The 19,299-nt window shown below is 37.5% G+C and overlaps 1 protein-coding gene across 1 annotated transcript in view; it reads right to left on the bottom strand.

Annotated features, from left to right (window-relative positions):
- LOC128863335 (uncharacterized) overlaps positions 1-19,299 on the bottom strand; it is a 38,315-nt gene that overhangs the window by 2,857 nt on the left and 16,159 nt on the right. The window contains exons 5-6 of the mRNA XM_054102453.1: positions 16,083-16,205; positions 15,828-16,011 (exon numbers count right to left, since the gene is read on the bottom strand). Of these exons, the coding sequence (XP_053958428.1) occupies positions 15,828-16,011; positions 16,083-16,205 (307 nt within the window). The remainder of the gene's footprint in view (positions 1-15,827; positions 16,012-16,082; positions 16,206-19,299) is intronic.

The following is a 19,299-nucleotide window of genomic DNA, read 5'->3' as shown; positions in this document are numbered from 1 at the left end:
ATGTGCAGCTTTTATGCAAATGAATACTTGTTACATTGCTGCTGTAGATAACGGGAATATGCGCAACAAAGTATATATAAGTATCATACATTCAAACACTTTATTAGATTTGAATTTAACTTATTTCTTTTACACCGACTAACGATGTTATCTAAATCAGATTAAAGATTTATAAAGGGTTTTCCAATAAGAGGTGTTATTCCCGTAAAAGATCAATGGTTTCGTTACTTGTGTGGCACGCAGTGCTGTCTTGTTGAAAATAAACGTTGTCCAGATGAATACCATCCAATTCCGGCTATAAAAAATCGTTAATCATCTCTCGATAGCGCAGTCCATTCACCGTAACTGTTGCTCCAGCTTCATTTTCGAAAAAGTAAGATCCAATGACTCCGCCAGACCATAAACCCCACCAAAAAATCACACATTGATCATAAAGAGGCTTTTCAACAACAACTCTTGGATTTTCTGAGTCCCAGATCCGACAATTTTGCTTGTAGACGAAGCCACCAAGGTGGAAATGGGCCTCATAACTCAAGATGATTTTTCGATGGAATTTCGGATCATTTTCATGCATTTCAACGACCCAATCAGCAAAGACACGACATTGTTGATGATCGGCCGACTTGAGTTCTTATGTTAACTGGGCTTTATCAGCCTTAATACCCAAATCTTTATGCAAAATACGGTGTAATGATGTTTGTGGAATGCCTAATTCCAAAGAACGGCGAGGAATGGAAAAACCTGGGGTTTCTTCAACTCTTTCGGCTACAACCGCAATATTTTTGGCTGTTCTTGATCAACGTGCACGGGTTTTGTTCTTCACATCACTAACTTGTCCCAACAGCTCGAATTTTTTCACCAATTTCTGTATTGCTTTAAGTTGCTACAAGTTGCTTCACGATGACCCAAAAATGTTCGAGTTTTACGAACCGTCCCTGCCAAATTTTCACCATTTCTATGGTGAATTTTAATAATTTCAATGCGGTGTTTAAGCGTTTTCGTTCCATTTTCTTAATGGCCTAGTTTCTACTTGCCAAATATCAAAAAATGACAGCCTCAAAAGTGACATCTACCGAAATAGTAGGCTATTCAAAATAACACCTGTTATTGGAAAACCCTTATCTGCTGCACTTGCATTTACCGAGTATATTTTTCAATCATCAGCCTTCAACAGAAAATTTGAGTTATGAAAACAACTAGAAATGTGTCCAGTATACTTCGCTGGGCTACGCCAGAGAATGCAATAAATAAAGTGATGCCCCATCAGCATTATAAAACCACTTCGCAGAAGAGAGACAGGATTTAATCCATTTTAAAAGAGTTGAGTGAAATCCTAAATCCCTCAATTAGAAATTAAAACCGTGTGATCAACCTTATCAACTGCTTTTGAAAAGCCTGTGTGCACAGTGAACTTTATTTTGAAAGCTGCAAGACTGCAAGATTGGAAACATGGAACCATGTTGGTATACAGAAATTAAACGATTAACTGCAAAATAAATTTTATCTTTCACAATTAGTCGGAAAAATTTTGAAAGCGTGGATATTTTGGGATTGATCTATAACCGGCAATATTATTATTACTGTCCATTTTGAATACTAGAGTAATATCTGTTACTTTCCAGGTATCTAAGAACTCTCGCCCTTCAAGGAATTTCATGGACATCAGTAAAAGGCAATCGCAGAGCAGTTTTTGACAAGACACGAAGCTGTCCACCTACAAAAGATGTTGTTGATGCCTCGAGTTTCCGAATTCCATCTTCGGCAGAAAATATTTAAGACAATTAATTTTTTTTAACCCTATTATATTTCAACTTAAGTTATTTACAATTTTTCTTTCTTTTTGGGGTTCAGTAATATTTAGAAGCCAATGCCACTATATACATTGATTTAAAAAGTTAACTCTCTATTTAATTACATATATATTTATTCATTCTTATTCATAAAAGTGTGACACCATTTAAATTTGCAGGTCAGTGGGTCGTTTGCGCTAAGTCTCCTCCTCTCGGTTTCCTCTTTTAATCGAAGTTTTCGAATTTCCCTGTTAGAATGTTTTAGTAGTCGATTTGTGTGTCTTAAGCTGCTGTTGCGCATATCTTCATGGACTGTTTTTACTTAAAGGTCACGAAGGATATTATCATTTAGTATATACCGGCCGCCGTAGCCAAATGGGTTGGTGCGTGACTACCATTCGGAATTTACAGGGAGAACGTAGGTTCGAATCTTGGTGAAAAACAAAAATTAAGAAAAAACATTTTTCTAATAGCAGTCGCCCCTCGGCAGGTATTGGCACCTCCGACTGTATTTCCTCATAAAAATAAAAAAATATATATCTGCCGTTCGGGGTCCGCTTGAAACTGTGGAACAACGTCAAGACGCACGCCACAAATAGGAGGACGAGCTCGGCCAAACACCCAAAAAGGGTGTACGCGCCAATTATATATATATATATATACCATTCTGCTTTTGATATTATACGAAGTATCTTATTTTGCGTTTCTTGTATTATTTTTATATTTGTACTGCTCGCAGATCCCCAAAGCTCTGAGCCATATTTCCAACCTTATTTTCTAGTGATAGCGTTGAACTTTTTCCCCAAAGCCAATGAAGTTGTTTAAAACTAGTCTTGATTCCGCGTCGTTTTTGTCCAATGTGTAACTGGCGTTAAGTTTATTGTCTAAAACAATACCCAAGTATTTTGCCTTTGCGTCGTGGTAGATTTGTTTATTCTTTATGAATATTCGATTGCATTGTTTTTTCTCTTGTTTGTGTTTAATTTAAGATTAATATTTTAAACTTTTATTTTAAGAAATTACTATTTTGAGCTCTGCCAATTCTTATTTGCCGAAATATCATTATTCTCTGGCTTTAGATATTCCTAGTAGGAGAATTAAGATTCCTTGTACACTTCCCATATTTCTCGATACGCCAAAAAGGCGTGCATTCCAATACAAAAAACCAACTTCTTATAATAGTCCGGGAGCCAGGGGTCATTTTGACCTCATCATTTCATGCCGACTGATTTTAATACTGAAAGCAGACGCCATCCAATGGATGACGAAACTAACCGTCAGCTGGTCCAGTAGCGGTGGGTACGTGCGTGGGATGCTGCGAAACGTGTAGAAAAAAAATTGTTCACAACTGACTTAATACAGGCTGAAATTTTTTCATGTATTGTTGACATTTAGTAGAATAAAAAAAATAGTCAGCTGTGCGGTAGAGGAGGGAAAACACGTCAGCTGAACAGGCGAGCTTTTGAAATAAATTAAAAAGTAAAAGTACTTTATGCCGATTGAAATTTTTTTACATAATTTTGGACACATATTAAATATAATAATGATGGTCAGCTGCGTTTATAGCGGTGGGAAGACCGTCAGCCGAAGCAAGAATTAATCATTGCGTTCATACATCTCGGCGGCACGCGGAATTTTCAATGCTACGACTGACGTCTTTTCCCCCAACGGACAATCAGCCGACGACTATTTTTCCATTTTCATTTATTAATACCTTAATATTTGAAAATTTCAATCGGCATAAAGTAGTTTAATTTTCAATTTTTTTTTACAAGTTCACCTGTTCAGCTGACGTGTTTTCCCCCCTCGACCGCGCAGCTGACTATTTTCCTTTATTCTACTAAATGTCAACAATACATGAAAAAAATTTTAGCTGGTGTAAAATGAGTTGTTAGAAATTTTTTTTCGAAACGTTTCGTACCCTCCCTCACTTTCGTTATTCATGAAAGCTAAATCACAAGCATAATCAAGAATTTAACGGTATAAAAACGCGGTCCAAAATCGACCCCTGGCTCCCGGACTATAAGTGAAAATAACTTTTGGAACATACTTGAATTAGTCCAATGTTGTCAGAAAGGGAAATAGAAAAAATTTGTTTCTAAAAAGGGGATGTGCTGACTCTTATTTTAAGCTTGGCGAATCTTTTATCAAAATGCATCAAATACGCAAACCAAGAGTAGAACAAGCGACTTCAATACTCCCACAGAATGCATAATTTTCTGAGAAATAATTTCCACTAAATAGAGCTGAAGATTTCCTAGACAACTTCGTAGGCTCAGTTCAAGGTTTGCCCACCACAAACTGGCAAACGATCGATAAAAATTTGCTCTGTAGGGAGCTTATTAAATGTGAACTGTGAGTGAGCATTTGACCGGAAAAACTGCAATCTGCCGTATTCACCAGATTTTATTCACCCTGCGAATATTCGCGAAACTGCGATGAAAAGAAAGCGTTACAAATTTTCCTGAGCAACATTCCAAATTGTAAAGGCGAATATATTGGTTAATAAAAATATTTTCTACTTAAAAATAATATACATTGGCTATTCATTAGGGCGGGTCGATTTAAAAATCGCTCATTGCTCTGTGAAAATCATATTCTAGGGATCAAAATAAGAAACTTTGCCGAAGGAACCATACCTCTAAAACGAATTCTGATGCCCCCCAATTTGGGTCGAACGAACAATCCTACATTGACCCATTTAGAGTGCTCCAATCGAGTCCAAATGTATGACCGACCCCCACTAACTTTGGACGGCCGATCCACCCATGGCAGTGGCACATCCCCTGGAACTCCCCTGGGGGGTTCTCCATACAATCATTTCAAAATATCACCATTTTTGGCCTTTACATGAGAAAGGAAACTAAAAAGTTCGACCCAAATTGGGGGACATCAGAATTCGTTTTAGAGGTATGGTTCTTTTGGCAAAGTTTCTTATTTGATCCCTAGAATATGATTTTCACAGAGCAATGGGCGATTTTTTTGCCTCCCCACAAATCGATCCGGCCTACTATTCATATTTGTAAAAAGTTAGGTTTTATTAAAAAGTTGTACATTTGTGTGTAAAATGACATGCAGATAAATAGAAGTCGAAGCAGACTCGATTTCCAATTCCTGTCTTGCATTAGTATTATTTCTGCAGCTTCAAGTTATTAAAGCTATTGGCGGCTATGCTCGTACAGGCTTCGCTTCGCTGGAAATATGTACATATGTATGTACATTAATAAATACTTAGGCAAACCAGTTCACGCATGCAACCATATACGAGCATCCACATTCGTCTGAATTATTCCCTTTGGCGGTATTAATCTTTGAATTAATTGCGAAAGCTCAGCGTTAAGCATTTAATATTATACCAGCTGCAGCATCCGAAGAGATACAAATACATGGAAGTCATGCGTATGTATGTATATGTAAGTATTTATTTTGCATAGGACGTCTTGCCATGTATGTGTGTAAGTGCATATGCATGTATTTAATTGCAAAGATTGGCGGTTACCAGGACTTATTTATGTTGAAAAATTCGATTTTTACTCATTACAACGTTGCTGTTATTGGCTAGTAAGCAGATGGTAACTTTTGTTGCCCATTACAGCTTGCCTTAAGAGAATTGCTTTCTGTACACTGAGCGAAATTTATTAAGCAAAAAGGGGTATTTGAAGCAGCTGCCGAAACAAATGTAAAGTTGAATTTCGCAAATTCTGCAATAAAAATCTGTTTGCACTTTCGCACTGTCCTTAAAGTCATTAAGTCTTTAATTCCATCTTGACATAACATAAAATTTGTGCATTTCTATATTCTACATTTTCTATGTACACCACTTCTGAGCAGAGGACGTATTTTATAAAGGGGTTTTTTTTCTCAGTTTTCGTTCTTCTCCATCTTGACAACCTATACAGAGAGAAGGAGCATCGTCGGATTAAATATTTATAAGGTCAGCTATGGTAGTTTTTCAACTAGAAATTTATTCAGCCTAAAGGAATAAATACTCGACCACTTTGAATTTCATCTTGGTCATAATTTTCTGAAAAGCTATATTAGATTCTTCAACTCGCTCTGGATGGTATCCAAATACTACCTCGTGGCATCGATCGGGCCTTAAGAGTTGGTATACTTGTTCGCTCTGCCGACGAAAATACCACCTTTCCAAGAGCAGATCTCAAGTATCTAAGGGAATCCAAATCTTCTCCTTGTGAAGGGAATCCAGCCCACGGCACCCTCATCTAACTAGATCATCAGCCTAGCAGTTTTCGCAAGTTTTCTGATACCAGGGGGCTCCTATGAGTTTAATGCTAGAGTATTTGGATGCGACCGAAAGAGAGGTCAGGCACTCCGCGGCTAGTTTCCGGTGTACCATCAGAGCCTTGATTTCTGTTTGGATTTCAAAATAATTGAAAATCGCTCTTACCCTACTAATTATATATTTTCAAAGACAATATAAAAAACCAAAATTAAATAAATAACTCAAAATAAAAAGGGATAGACTTCCAAAAAACCGAATTTGTTTTCTGAAACTGGTTTTCTAAAGCAGGGAAATATTTAATACAGGGAGTATTGATCAATGGGTGGCCCCAAAGAGCCACTATGATGCCCAGAAGAAGATTCCCCCAAACGCATCTCCCTCTATAAGTCTTTACGTATCTTGGTCTTATGGCAAATCCAATCAGCTCCTATAAGGTTGATGTGCCTAAGCTCCTCAGGTCTGCAAAACAAAAGATTACCAAGAATTTTAAAAGCATCTTTCGTTTTGAGCATTCGAGCTTGGTTTACCAAGTAATAAAACTTTCCCTTGTTTGGAAATGTTGCCCACCCTGTAGCCGTTTTCGCATTACTTCAGAGTGACGTTCCATCTTCCTCCTTACAAGATCTGTGCCTGTCAGTCCACACCAAGGTCTTTCTCATACTTTTTTCCCTCATGCACTTGTCAGTTTCCTCAGATCCGCGGAACTCTTCCACATATATTAGGTGCGCAACTAAGTTCTCGCTGTTTGTCAATAGGTGCCGCCAGCAGTGTGCGTTAGTCGATTCTAACATAACCTAAACATCATAAACCAAGCTTAGACATATGGTAAACAATCTGCTTCGACCCATTAGTGATTTTGTTTCGGTATCATATACTTTTGGTTTTATGAAAACGTCCGATTTTGTGCCGAATAATCGTCCTTTGCGGCAAGTGTTGATTTTCCTCTTTCATTCGAAAAAAGAACGGTGGCTGAAGCGCATCGATGATGCTACTTTAAGTGAAACAATGTGCCGAGATTGGTTCCGTCGCTTCAAAGACGGTGATTTTAATGCTGACGACTGTACGCGTGAAGGAATTGGTTCGGTCGCTTCAAAGACGGTGATTTTAATATTGACGACCGTCCGCGTGAATGAAGCCCAAAAACCTTCGAAGACGCTTATTTGGAGGCATTGCTCAATGAGGATCCCTCACAAACACAAGAAGAGCTTGCTACAGTATTAGGAGTTACCAGCCAATCCACTTCCAAGCGATTGCATGCTTTGGGAATGATTCAGAAACAGGGGACTTGGGTTCCTTATGAGTTAAAACCAAGGGATGTTGAAGTTCATTGTTTCGCCTGCGAACAACTGCTCCAGCGACAAAAAAAGGAAGGGTTTTCTTCATTGCATCGTGACGGGTGGTGGGAAATGGATTCATTACAGTAATCCGAAGAAAAGAAAGTCATGGGGACTGACCGGTCATACTTCGACGTCGTCGCCTCGGCCGAATATTCACGCTGCGAAGGTTATGCTATGTATTTGGTGGGCCCAAGCTGATGGTATTTATTATGAACTGTTAAAACCAAGCGAAACCAATACTGGTGATCGGTATCGACTTCAATTGATGCAATTGACCCGAGCACTGCGCGAGAAGCGGCCGCAATATGCGGAGAGGTATGAAAAAGGGATTCTACAGCACGACAACGCTCGGCTTCACGTTGCCAAGCCCGTTAAAACCTACGTGGAAACACTGAAATGGGAAATCCTACCTTACCCGGCATATTTTTCAGATCTCCAGATATTGTGCCGTCCGATTATCACCTGTTCCGATCGATGGCACATGGTTTAGCTGACCAGCAGTTCCATTCATAAGAAGACATCAAAAAATGGCTTGATCCGTGGATAGCCACAAAAGATGAACAGTATTACCGCGACGGTATATGAGATCTACCAGAAAGATGGTAAAAAGTAGTAGGCAGCGATGGGCAATACTTTCAATGATTCACTTCTAACTAATTTTTCAGAATAAAGTTGTATTTTCATCAAAAACTTAGTTGCGCACCAATATTTTGACGTTTTACTATAGAAAAAAGTATAGGAAGAGCTGATATTTAAATTGCATATTTAGACCTCTACTTGAGAAACACATTAGTAGTCTGATTTCTCTTAACTTATCAGAGAGTTGTGGCCTGTGAACTGCCATGGCTTTATTTTTTGCTTCTTGGTTTCCCGCGAAATAATAGACGAAAAGCAGAGAATGGTGTGAATATATCACAATTCATAAAAAAGTCCAACTTGGTTTAATGGCGCTTGCTTGCAGTATCAACTCTTACTGCGGATTTGTACACCAAACTAACCATTCAAAGACATCCAGATTTTAAAATACAAAAAGCAAATTGTACGCAATTGCTTATAATTTTGAGCATTCGTTATAAAGGAAAAAATGCATAACACCAACAGAAAAACATAATAAAAAACATCATCAACAAAAAAAAATTATTAAAAAGCAACTCCTATTTGGAGTCACTTGAATGGGATACAAAACTTCATACACAAAAATTGTTTTTAATAACTAACTACAACTTTTTTTGAATTTTTTTTAAATTTTGTAGGAGGTTTGGAAATTTTAGCTATCCGGATTTTGTTTTAGAATAACCATGATTTTATAAAAAAATTTATAAAATTTATCCAAATTAAATAAATCAAAGTTTGGCAGTACGTCACTCTGCCATAAACTCGGGCGTTGTGCTCCGCAAATGGAAGAATCTACAGTTTTAAGCCGCATTCGAATAATAATAAATCAATGTAATTAGATAAATTTCAAAATCTGGTATTCCAGTCGATGTGTAAATGTTTTGCTGAACTAAATCCGGCTTGTCATTCTATTCATTTTAATGCAGTACTACCAAATAAAGGGTTCTCCAATAAGAGTTGTTATTTTGATACTCAAAAAAAAAATTAACTTTTTTAATATAAACGATGTTTATTTCATTATAAAGAGGAAGGTATTAAATTAATAGTGGGAAATAATATCAGGCAAATGCCCACGACGACCACGCTTACAGGCCAATATCCTTTTCATGAAATTTTCCATAACCGAATTGCAAAGTGGCTGCCCTACGTCCTCGATAGGATCACGAATTCCATCTTTGAGGTCTTGAATCGACCCTGGGCTGTTGGTATAGACCTTCTCTTTCACGTGGCCTCAAAGAAAAAAGTCACAAGGTGTTAAATCACAAGATCTCGGTGGCCAATTGTGATCGCCTCTTCAAGAGATAACCCGGTCCTTTTCCCGTAAAAGATCAATAGTTTCGTTGCTTGTGTGACACGTAGTGCCGTCATGTTGAAAATAAACGTTGTCCAGATCCCAGATCTCGATAGCGCAATCCATTCACCGTTAACAGCTGTTATTGGAAAACCCTTTATTATATTTTGCTGCACATTCCATTTAACTAGTCTCATTGACGTATGCAATTTTTGCATTAAATAAAAAAAAATTAATTAAAATCTCTTTTTATGACAAAATTATATAATGTCATTATTTGTTTTAATAGCAAATCCAGTTAAAAAATAAAACTTGGTAGTGAATGTACGGAGGTTCGAAGCTTAATTTGGACATTGAAATTATATTTTCTGATAGCGAAAAATGCAAAAATTCGTGCAGTGTGAATTATCATTTATTCACAATCCTCTAACGGTTTTATAGTTACTTTTTCTTGAGCAATTTACTTCGTCCACAAAAACGCTTATTTACTTTGCCCCTCCTAACACTCCCTTCCGCTCTTTGTTCCCTCTTCACGCTCTTCATCGTCTGCTGCTACATACCCCATTTGGCGACCACCATTCATTTGTGCTTTAGCAAATTTTTCACTAACTTTGATTTAATGCTTGCCACTTAATCAATGTAATGGCGTTCGCATTCTGCATGTCTCCTTTAATATGGAAAACGCAAGTGTACATGCATATGTATGTGTGTGTGCGACTGTATACTTGTATATATGTGTGTGTGTAAGCATTATTTCGCCTCCATGCCATGTTTTCATTCATGTTCCTGTGCGTTTCGTGTTAGTTACAAAACAATCAGGCAAAAGATTTTATGGGATTTTCTTCTTTCCTCTTGAAGAATGGCGTGCGTTTAGGGGGTGGGGAGTGAGAGTAATGTTAAGAGTGGCTAAGCGAGCTTTGAAATAGCAGATGCTATGCAAAACATATACCTATACATGCACATATGAGTTTGCCGTTTGTATGTGTAAGCATATTTTATTGCCTTTGTGTGCTGCAACAGCATTGAAGATTGATAATCTGGCCAAAGGATACACTTGCAAATATTAGTGGATATGTGTGTAAACAAAGCTATTTACAAATATATTTATCTGGCATTACCATACATGTGTTCTACATTTGTTCCTTCCTCGCTCACGTCCATTCCCTTAGCAAACCTCTCATCAGCAGTCATTTGCTTCTTTTGTACTGAGTTTTCGCAGCTTCAAAGCGCCTCTTGGCTTTTGTCTATTAAACATCATTTTACGAATCATTATGTTGTTTTTACACAATGTACATGGAACTCAACTCTAACTCCCTCCACTCCGCTAACCTAATAATACTCTTCGTACATAGTTGCCACATGACCATTCGTGGCAGGGGGATATTTGCGCATTTGCGTTCATTTAGACAATATTATGCTTGACTAACGTTGGGTTATTAATCAAGATGACTTTTAATGTCTCACATCCGCTCACAGCACTACCAGCAATAGCAACAACAAGAGCAGCGGCAACGAAAACAAATCAGCGACCCAACAATTGCTCGGCACACGAAACAGAAGCGGCTAAAGGATGCCATTTGCTTTCACTCATCCATACCGCACTTCATTCGGCATTTCTCTGCTCTAATACACATTTAAGTTCCTGTCGCACTGCCTTTCTTGTCCATGCGCCTTTTATTTCAACTGTCTAATATACAAATTTTCACCACAATTTACCCAGGCTTCCCCCACATCCTTTCGACTAATTAGCCCTGTTTACTAATAGCTTTATGGATTTTCCTAGCGGATGACTTTCGAATTGTAAATATGAATTTTCAGTGATTGTTTTGTTTGTAATTCGTATTGACTGCATAGTTTCATTAAGTATTTTGACGGCGAAATTGCGTAATATCGATCACAAAATTTGATGGAAATTTGGTGTGGCACTGGAAATTGTTTTACACGTTGAATTATGATTGGAATTTAAATGGGTCCGGAAATTGCTCTATTAAAGCAATATTCCGTGCGTCGTTATTGCAGTGTTGATTGAGGTAAAGCTATCCATCAGTTCGCATGGAATTTCTGCTAATGAAAACAAATTTCTGAAAGGCTGTAAATAATGAGTTTTACATAGCCATGTCTTTAATCCTGATTTTTGCACTGGGATAAGAAAAAATTCTGTTTACGAACAGTTTACTATCGCCGTATTCGGTGGATGCTGCATTAGAGGTTTCTCAACAGGGCAGCAATTCGACTCCACTAATTTTCCCAAACATTTGGCAGAGTCTCTCACAACATTTTATTATAAAGGGTGATCGTGTAGGTATCGGATTTTATATTGAAATAAAACAAAGAAAATTGTTTGGGCCTTCTTTATTATTTTTGTATAGAACCACTCATGACAATTATTTTTTTGTCGTTACCTTGCTTGAACTGCAAGCGAGAGCGCGGAACGAACGACAAAGAGCACAATCGGCCCCCGCGTTCGGCAACGTTCGACATCTGACTCTGTCCTACTTGAGTGAGCATATATATGTATGTATATGTATGTTCATGCGCATTTGTATATAAATTCACATATTTGTATTTGCATATGCCTTCTTCCTGTGTGCATGGTATTGAACCATTTCTCTGTTGAGAATAGGATGATGAGAGGAAAAGTAGGAAATGAAAGGGAGTGTTTTGAGTGTAAAGTGTCTTGAAAAAGGCAAATCGATGATGGTGCCTCTTAGTGTTGTTGACTTATTAACGTCTGATGCACAATCGAAATTGAACATATCTTTCATGAATTTGATAAATGTTTCGAAATTTTTCACGTTTGTGTAAATGTTACCTATTCCATTGCGATTCCATTTACCTCCTTCTCTATAGCCATACAAAATATCTATCAAACAAATAAAATTAAAATTTTGTTTTGAACATTGCAACCATTCATCAGTATTTTCTTATGACGTTGTTACATTAAACTATCGTTAGTAAACCGACTTTATAGACAACCTATTTTTTTTGACAATCTCTTTCAAATGTTAGCCTCTACTGCGACGTAATTCGACCATCCGTAAACACCAATTTTAAATGACTCGCTGGAGAACTGCGGTCGGTATCTCGTAAATTACATTAGTTATGTTAGCTTACAATACCCCAATCGAAGCAAGCTAGTTTATTCACAAAACTTTCTGGTCCGAAACCAAAGATAAATTGCTCACGGAAACGACGATGCAGTAAGTCCATTATTTCAAGGGCTGTATGGCAAGTAGCGCCGTCTCGTTGAAACCAAATGTTATGGAGATAGCAGGTTTCAATTTGCGGCATCATCTTGTCTTTGAAGAAAAATGGGCCGATGATTCCTCCAGCCCATAGGCCCCACCAAACTGTTGTTTTCTATGGGAATAAGGGCTGCTCTTGAATGGCTTCGGGTTGCTCTTCAGCCCAAATATGGCAATTTTTGAGAAAACTTGACGTGTCCGTTAAGCTAAAAATGGACCTGAGCACGCAATGCACACTTTTTACAGAGCGTCGATTTTTGTAATACAATATTAGGGTTTCTAAACTTTTTTGACACGTAAGGGATCTGTCAAAACTTTCCTCTGTTGACTCTTTATAAGCATTAGAAGTAAAAGATAGAGAAATATTAATTTATTAATACAAATTTGCATAGCTGAGCGCGTTGCCGAAGCGTTCTAAGAATAATCAAACTGTCTAAATCGGCTTCACTTTCTCCTGTCCATTTTAAGCGGGCTTGTAGAATTGTCAAGCATTGCATTGCACAGTAATAAATATTTTAGTTTTTCAACACTGTCCGGAGTATACCAGAATCCGGAGTTTGCCATATCGGGATTAGCAAAGATTTACTGCATTTGAACTAAATGCATTAATAATTTACTACGCAAACCAAAAGACTATATTTCGTGAGTTCAATAAACATTTATTTTACATTTTGCTTAACAAATTAAGCCGTCCATTTGCTTACTGTACAGTTTAAAGACTATCGTCACTGCCTTCCGCGCCTCTCTTCTCCCATTCGTTCATCACTGTTGCCTGCCTCTTGTCAGAGTTGTATTGAATGGATATCTAGCACGATTTGCCTTGCATCAATTCCCACTTAGATATGGTTACTTTAAAAAGCCGCCGCCACTGCCTTATCAGGTCAAGTTATAGCCACACTTTGCGAGATTTGGACTTTCCAATAGGCACCCGCACGCTGGATACATAAAAACCATTCTTTTGAAGTGAAACTTCTTTACGCGCGTCAGAGTATAATTTCAAGGCCGCGACACACAAGCTAGCGTTACGAAAAACCGTCACGAAAAGTATAAGCCTACGGCATACAAGCTACTCTCTTTCTCTGCTTTGTGCGGTGCTTTGTAGTCTCTCCACTCTATAGATACGTATTACAGAGTATACACAGACAATATACACTAATACTATGCCATATACAGGGTTGCCCATATTCGACGGACCCATCGGGCAACCCTGTATCTTTTGACAGAGACGTCATATCGCTTAATGACAGACCGCGTTGGAAGGGTCAATCCAAGCATATTTTTACCATGGAACAGTACACGCCACGCAAGCGCTCCCAAATTGTTGAAATTTACATTCAATAAAAGAAATCAATTGAGAAAACTCAACGTGCGTATAAAAAATTAAATAATGTGAAAAGTGCGCCTTCTAAGAACACCATTAAACGTTTGTACGAAAGATTTTCGACTGGGCATGCTCTTTCTAATCCAGAGAGGCCAAATCAAAACCGACCAAGGCGTCACCAAGGACATCCCAAAATCGCCGTTCTCAGCAGTTGGGCTCTGCTCGGACCACTTTACATCGAATTATCCGCATTGATTTGCATTAATTCCCGTATAAGATTCAATTGACGCAAAGATTGTTGCCTGCGGACAAGCCTCGTCGATTGGAATGGGCCCAAAGAGTCATCGAAAAACACATGGGTCCGTCGAATATGGGCAACCCAGTACTGCAGCCTATATCATATGGGGACAACGTGATATTCCAGGGGCGAGGAGACGCAGACGCCTAGACACGCAGAAAACGACGTGGATTTGTGTAGACCACGTGTTCATCAAAATTATTATTAAATAATATTTTATATTTAAATAAAAATTCAGTGAAAGTGAAGTTAAAATTTGCAAATAAATTTTCAGTTAGAACAGGTATGTATTGATAAATTTTTATAAATATACTATGTCAAATTTAGTATCTATACGAAGACACTAAATATCAGTATATTGTGATTATGAAAGATCTATCTTTCACAGTTCACAGGTACTAATGAGGAATAACTGCTGTGCCTTACTAAGCCCGATTTTACATCACTAATTTGAGTATTTGTAAGTTAATTTTATATTATTGTTTGGAAACTCTTGATTAACAAATGATTCAATTTATACAACAAAGAGAAATATTGTCGACGTACTCTTCTAATTGTCAAAGTCTACGTGCTCATGCTACTGCCGTATTGAATCCAGTTATGGAAAAATCCAATGTGGTAGTTTTTCATAAGACTTGGTTGCGTGAAGACGAGGAAATCAGTTTACCGAATTTTAACTGCATCATCCAGTGTAAAAGAATACGCTATCTACCACAAAAAAAGTGATACAGTGAATGTCCTCACACCGCAATTACGATTTACCGCTTTATAGTCAACATCAAATGCAGCTATAGCAGAAGATGTCGGTGATATCTGTATTTCTGTGTGCCGTGCGGTAAATGGACACAACATAGTAATTGTTGGTGTCAACATAACTTCGAATTCACTTATCAATGGCATTATCGCACTTTTACATGGCTTTTTATTTAGATACACTCGTGATGGTGGTAAACTTCTTCCTCAACGCGACGATCTGAAACCTCTCATATCAACTAAGATTTCAATGTAAATTTTGCATCGGACACTTCCATGAAATTAATAGAATTTTTGGAACATAAACTGAATTTACAAGTAATTAATCACCGCTATATTTCAACAACAAAATCAGGAATAACGATAGATGCCGTATTTTCTCGCTATATCGCGACAATCGAGTCAAGAACATATATATCCTATTTCAGTTACCACAAAACGATGGTAGGTATACACTGGTGCTATTGCACCATCAATACAAAATGTACAGGCTATTGAATCACCGACTAATGTACAAATTTCAAAAGTAAATGAATAATAATATCCACTATTAGTGTATGTAATTTTATAAAAAATCATTTCAATCCTCACTAAAATATTTAAATTTAATCCAGAAATTAAGAAGTTTCACTTCAAATATGCGCACATAGAGCGGCTGGCCTTTTGTTTTTTTTTTTTTTGCTAATGCCTGCTGTTACTTTATGAACGTAGCAATGAAGCTACTAAAGATATTTTCATTTTATGGCGTTTTAAACTCTTTGAGTTTCCTTTGATAGTGAAAACAAGAAACCTTTATCTCAGCTGGTGCAAATTTTTTAATCAGTTTTCATAATTTCAGGAAATGGTTCAAATTTTTTCGTTCTAATAACTTTTTTTTTTTATTTTTACATTTTTTCTGTTTCTTACTACATAAAAACTAGTATAGACTACTTACTGTTATAATGCGTCAGATATAACTCATTATGCTCATCGAAACCTTCTGCGTCTGGCATGTGATCAAAGGGATACATATTGAGCTCGGGCGAACGGCCTGATGCCAGAATACGCGGACGATCCTCTTCGATAAGCTTTTCGGCTTCTTGCACGTAAATGTCATAAATGCGGGCGGAGCACTTAAGCTGCGGAGAGAAGGAAATTTGAAAGGTCACTTAAGTCTTACAATAAAATATAAATTATTTTTTGAAAATACCTTTAAGCGGCCCTTAATGAAATGCTGCAGTGTGACGATAAAATTGATTTCCAACACAGCGGACTCGAGATTTTCTGCGAAGTGGCGTTGAATGCCAAATATTCGTACATAATGTAAAGGTGCCTAAAAAAATAAGAGAAAGATCAATATATTTGAGGATTATAACAATTTTTAATGTCGATGTGATTCAAATAAGTATTTAATTTAAATGTTTTGTTGCTGTAATTTGGAACACATTCATGTGCTGGAAATTACAGCAAAAAACCCACAGGCGCTGCAACTTTAAATCAAGCATCTCCATTCCAAACGCACTACTCAAAAACAACTTTGTTACATAAACGACATGGCAGGTTATGTAATTTCCACCCATTTATTCGCAGCTTAGTTTCGAAAGAGTGACGCCCACCTAATGCGATGTAATTTTGACTCGACGACACAAGCGCCCGCATGAACCCGCATTTGTAAGCAAAGAAAGAAAGTCAGTGTGCAAGTGGGAGAGTGAGGGAAAGAGGGGTAGGAAAGAGAATGTGGGTGTGGGCATGTTTGTGAGCAAGTGACACTTGGCAAAGTCACAAAAAGTAAGAAATTCTAATAAAAACCAGAAATGAACGAATTTTCTGTTGATTTGCAAGCAAAGTCGTAAAGTTGAGAATTTCTGCTTCCACTGCGCATACTACTGTAAATATGTATTAAAACATGTGTTTGTATGCGTGCATAGTAAGTGAAGTTGCAGACGCGGTAAATGCATCCATGTGTGCGGCTGCGTGTGCGTGAGCTACATTTATAGGTACCTGCATATATATTTTCTTGCTCCAAAAGCAGAAAAGTTGTTCAAGAGTTGACACACTGACGACATGGCGTGAGGGCGGGTGGTGGGGCGTGTACGCAACTGAAGTCATCGTCATCGGCGTCGTAACTCGGAAGTGAAAACAGAAATCGCAATCAGCGCTCAAGTGGCTACAGGTACCTGCATTACAAGTTCCCATTGCCACTGAGCGTTCAAGTGCAACTTCCGTTGCTTCAAGTGTGTTTCACAAAAAAAAATAATTTGGTTGAAGAAGTTCGAGAAAAAAGGAATAATAATAAAAAACTGAAATTTTCAATTTTGAGTTTGCCAACAAATGCATAAATCAATAAACTTTCATTTCGTTTCACTAAACAGCATTACTACGAAACTTGCCACATGCCACACTGCAATTCATGCGTTCTACTCAAATTCATTTCTACAATTCCATTTCAGCGGTTTTCTGCTGCAGGTGTTTATGGCATGCGGTTCGATTGAATTTTTTTCTTTCACTAAATTACTCCAAAGCCACAGATTTTGCTTTTAGAGCGTCATACTTAATCAAAAACTAAGCCCTACCATTTGAACGCAATGAAGTTATTCTGAAATTGTCCCCAGAAGATGAAATGTGAGTTGTTCCTCCGAATCGCTGCCTACCGTGAAATGCAACGACTGGGGAAATAAGACTCAATTATAATTCTTGTTTATCTTCATTTCGACTACTTCGAAAGCTGCAGAATTCAGCAAGAATGAGGAGGGGGCAGAGTCTGTCAGACCGCTTTTTTTCGCTGTTCCGCGTGACATGCCACCAGGTATACATCTTTTGGCTTATTGTTCTTGAATGATACTGCTGACCTTAGGGATATAGGTGTCCGCCAGCTCAATGTGTTTGCACTTAAAACAAAACGGTTTACCGAGGGCCAGCAGATAAGCTGCTACTGTAGTATAACAATGGTTGGTTTAAAGACCGACTGCCACTTCTAGCTACCTACCTGTTATTCATCTTGCCTGTAAGCAATAATTTGCGCTGTATCCCTCCCAATAGACTAATGACGGATTTTTTGGTCTTCGAGCTTCAAGGCTTACCCAATTTATAAGCGGGCGGCGTTAGCTGAAAGCATCAGGTATTATTTGCCTGTGCTTATTTATTCAACTCTCACATTAGGCATATGGAATGCATACCATTAAAGGTACTGTCTTTCCAGGGTATGCACATTTAAGAAGCTCCAATGTTGCCTATACAAAAAACTTTTTCCATTGATTGTCCGATTATTTATAAAAAAGTACCACGTACTAGAAAAACAGTTATTTTGAATTTTTTTTTTTGTTTGATTAGCTTAGGATAAACTTATTTGACGGGTTCGGGAGTCGGTGTTTTAAGCACTTCATTCAGTTTCTTGAACATTGAAACTCCAAAAAATATATTTAATGCCTGGAGCCTTTTTTTAGATTTTAGATTTTATAGATTTTTTACTATCTGAAGCGTGAAATTATAAAAGGGCCGTACCAGCATTGAATCTATACGAATCCACAATTTAAATTCACTAAAATGTATTGAAGAATACTCAGCAGTTATGAATCCATTTCAAAATGTGAAAAATTTGGGAATTCGGATATTTTCATATCCATACTCAAAGGCAAAAGTTGAGCGAGCTTTCAGCGCAGTGAACTCTTTAAAGAGCAAATTTTGTAATCGTTTATTCCCTCTTTCGGTAATTGCATTGTTGTACATGAAAAAGGGATTCAAAGAGAAAACTGTTATTCTGACAATTAAAATATACCAGATTATGTAAGATGTCTAATTAGTAGCAAGGCGTTTACTAAAATTCAGACAATGGCTTGAATTCAAGGCATTTTGAACAGGTAGCAGTAGTAGAGCAAAACCACCAACCGCAATATTTTGTATGTGCTTTCAGTCCCTAAAATGTCAAAATCTGTAAACAAGTGTTGATAGCCCAGAGGAGTTGAAGCAAATGTGATGATTTATAGGCGAACAAATAGAGGGGAAGATCAGATCTGTTCAATGTGCTATACTTGAAGTCACTTTTTCGACCACTCGCTGGAAGTGATGAAAAAATAAGTTCTGGAAATAATTTTTTATATAAATTGCGCGTTTTAAATGTGGAGTGGCACATTTTTACAGATTATAAATTTTGTGTTATTGAATTATTTGCCACATTATTTGTTTATCTTATACTATTTGAAATACAAATAGCTATGAAAAAAGTTTTTTTTGATTAAAGAGAAAAACATCTGCTTCCTGAAATTCAAAAGCTGGTTATTTCATTTACTGCAGCTTTACTGCTCTTTGGTTATGTTAAGGCGCAAGAAATTCTCAAAATCTCTTTGGATTCTCGTAAAGAGTCGCTCTGGGACAAAGCTTAATGCAAATAGCTGATTCTAAAGGGTGGTTAAATTTCAAGGGCCGATGTT

Source organism: Anastrepha ludens, chromosome 5 (assembly GCF_028408465.1).
Source record: "Anastrepha ludens isolate Willacy chromosome 5, idAnaLude1.1, whole genome shotgun sequence".
Classification (NCBI taxonomy): domain Eukaryota; kingdom Metazoa; phylum Arthropoda; class Insecta; order Diptera; family Tephritidae; genus Anastrepha; species Anastrepha ludens.
This window is presented reverse-complemented; position numbering and strand designations above follow the sequence as displayed.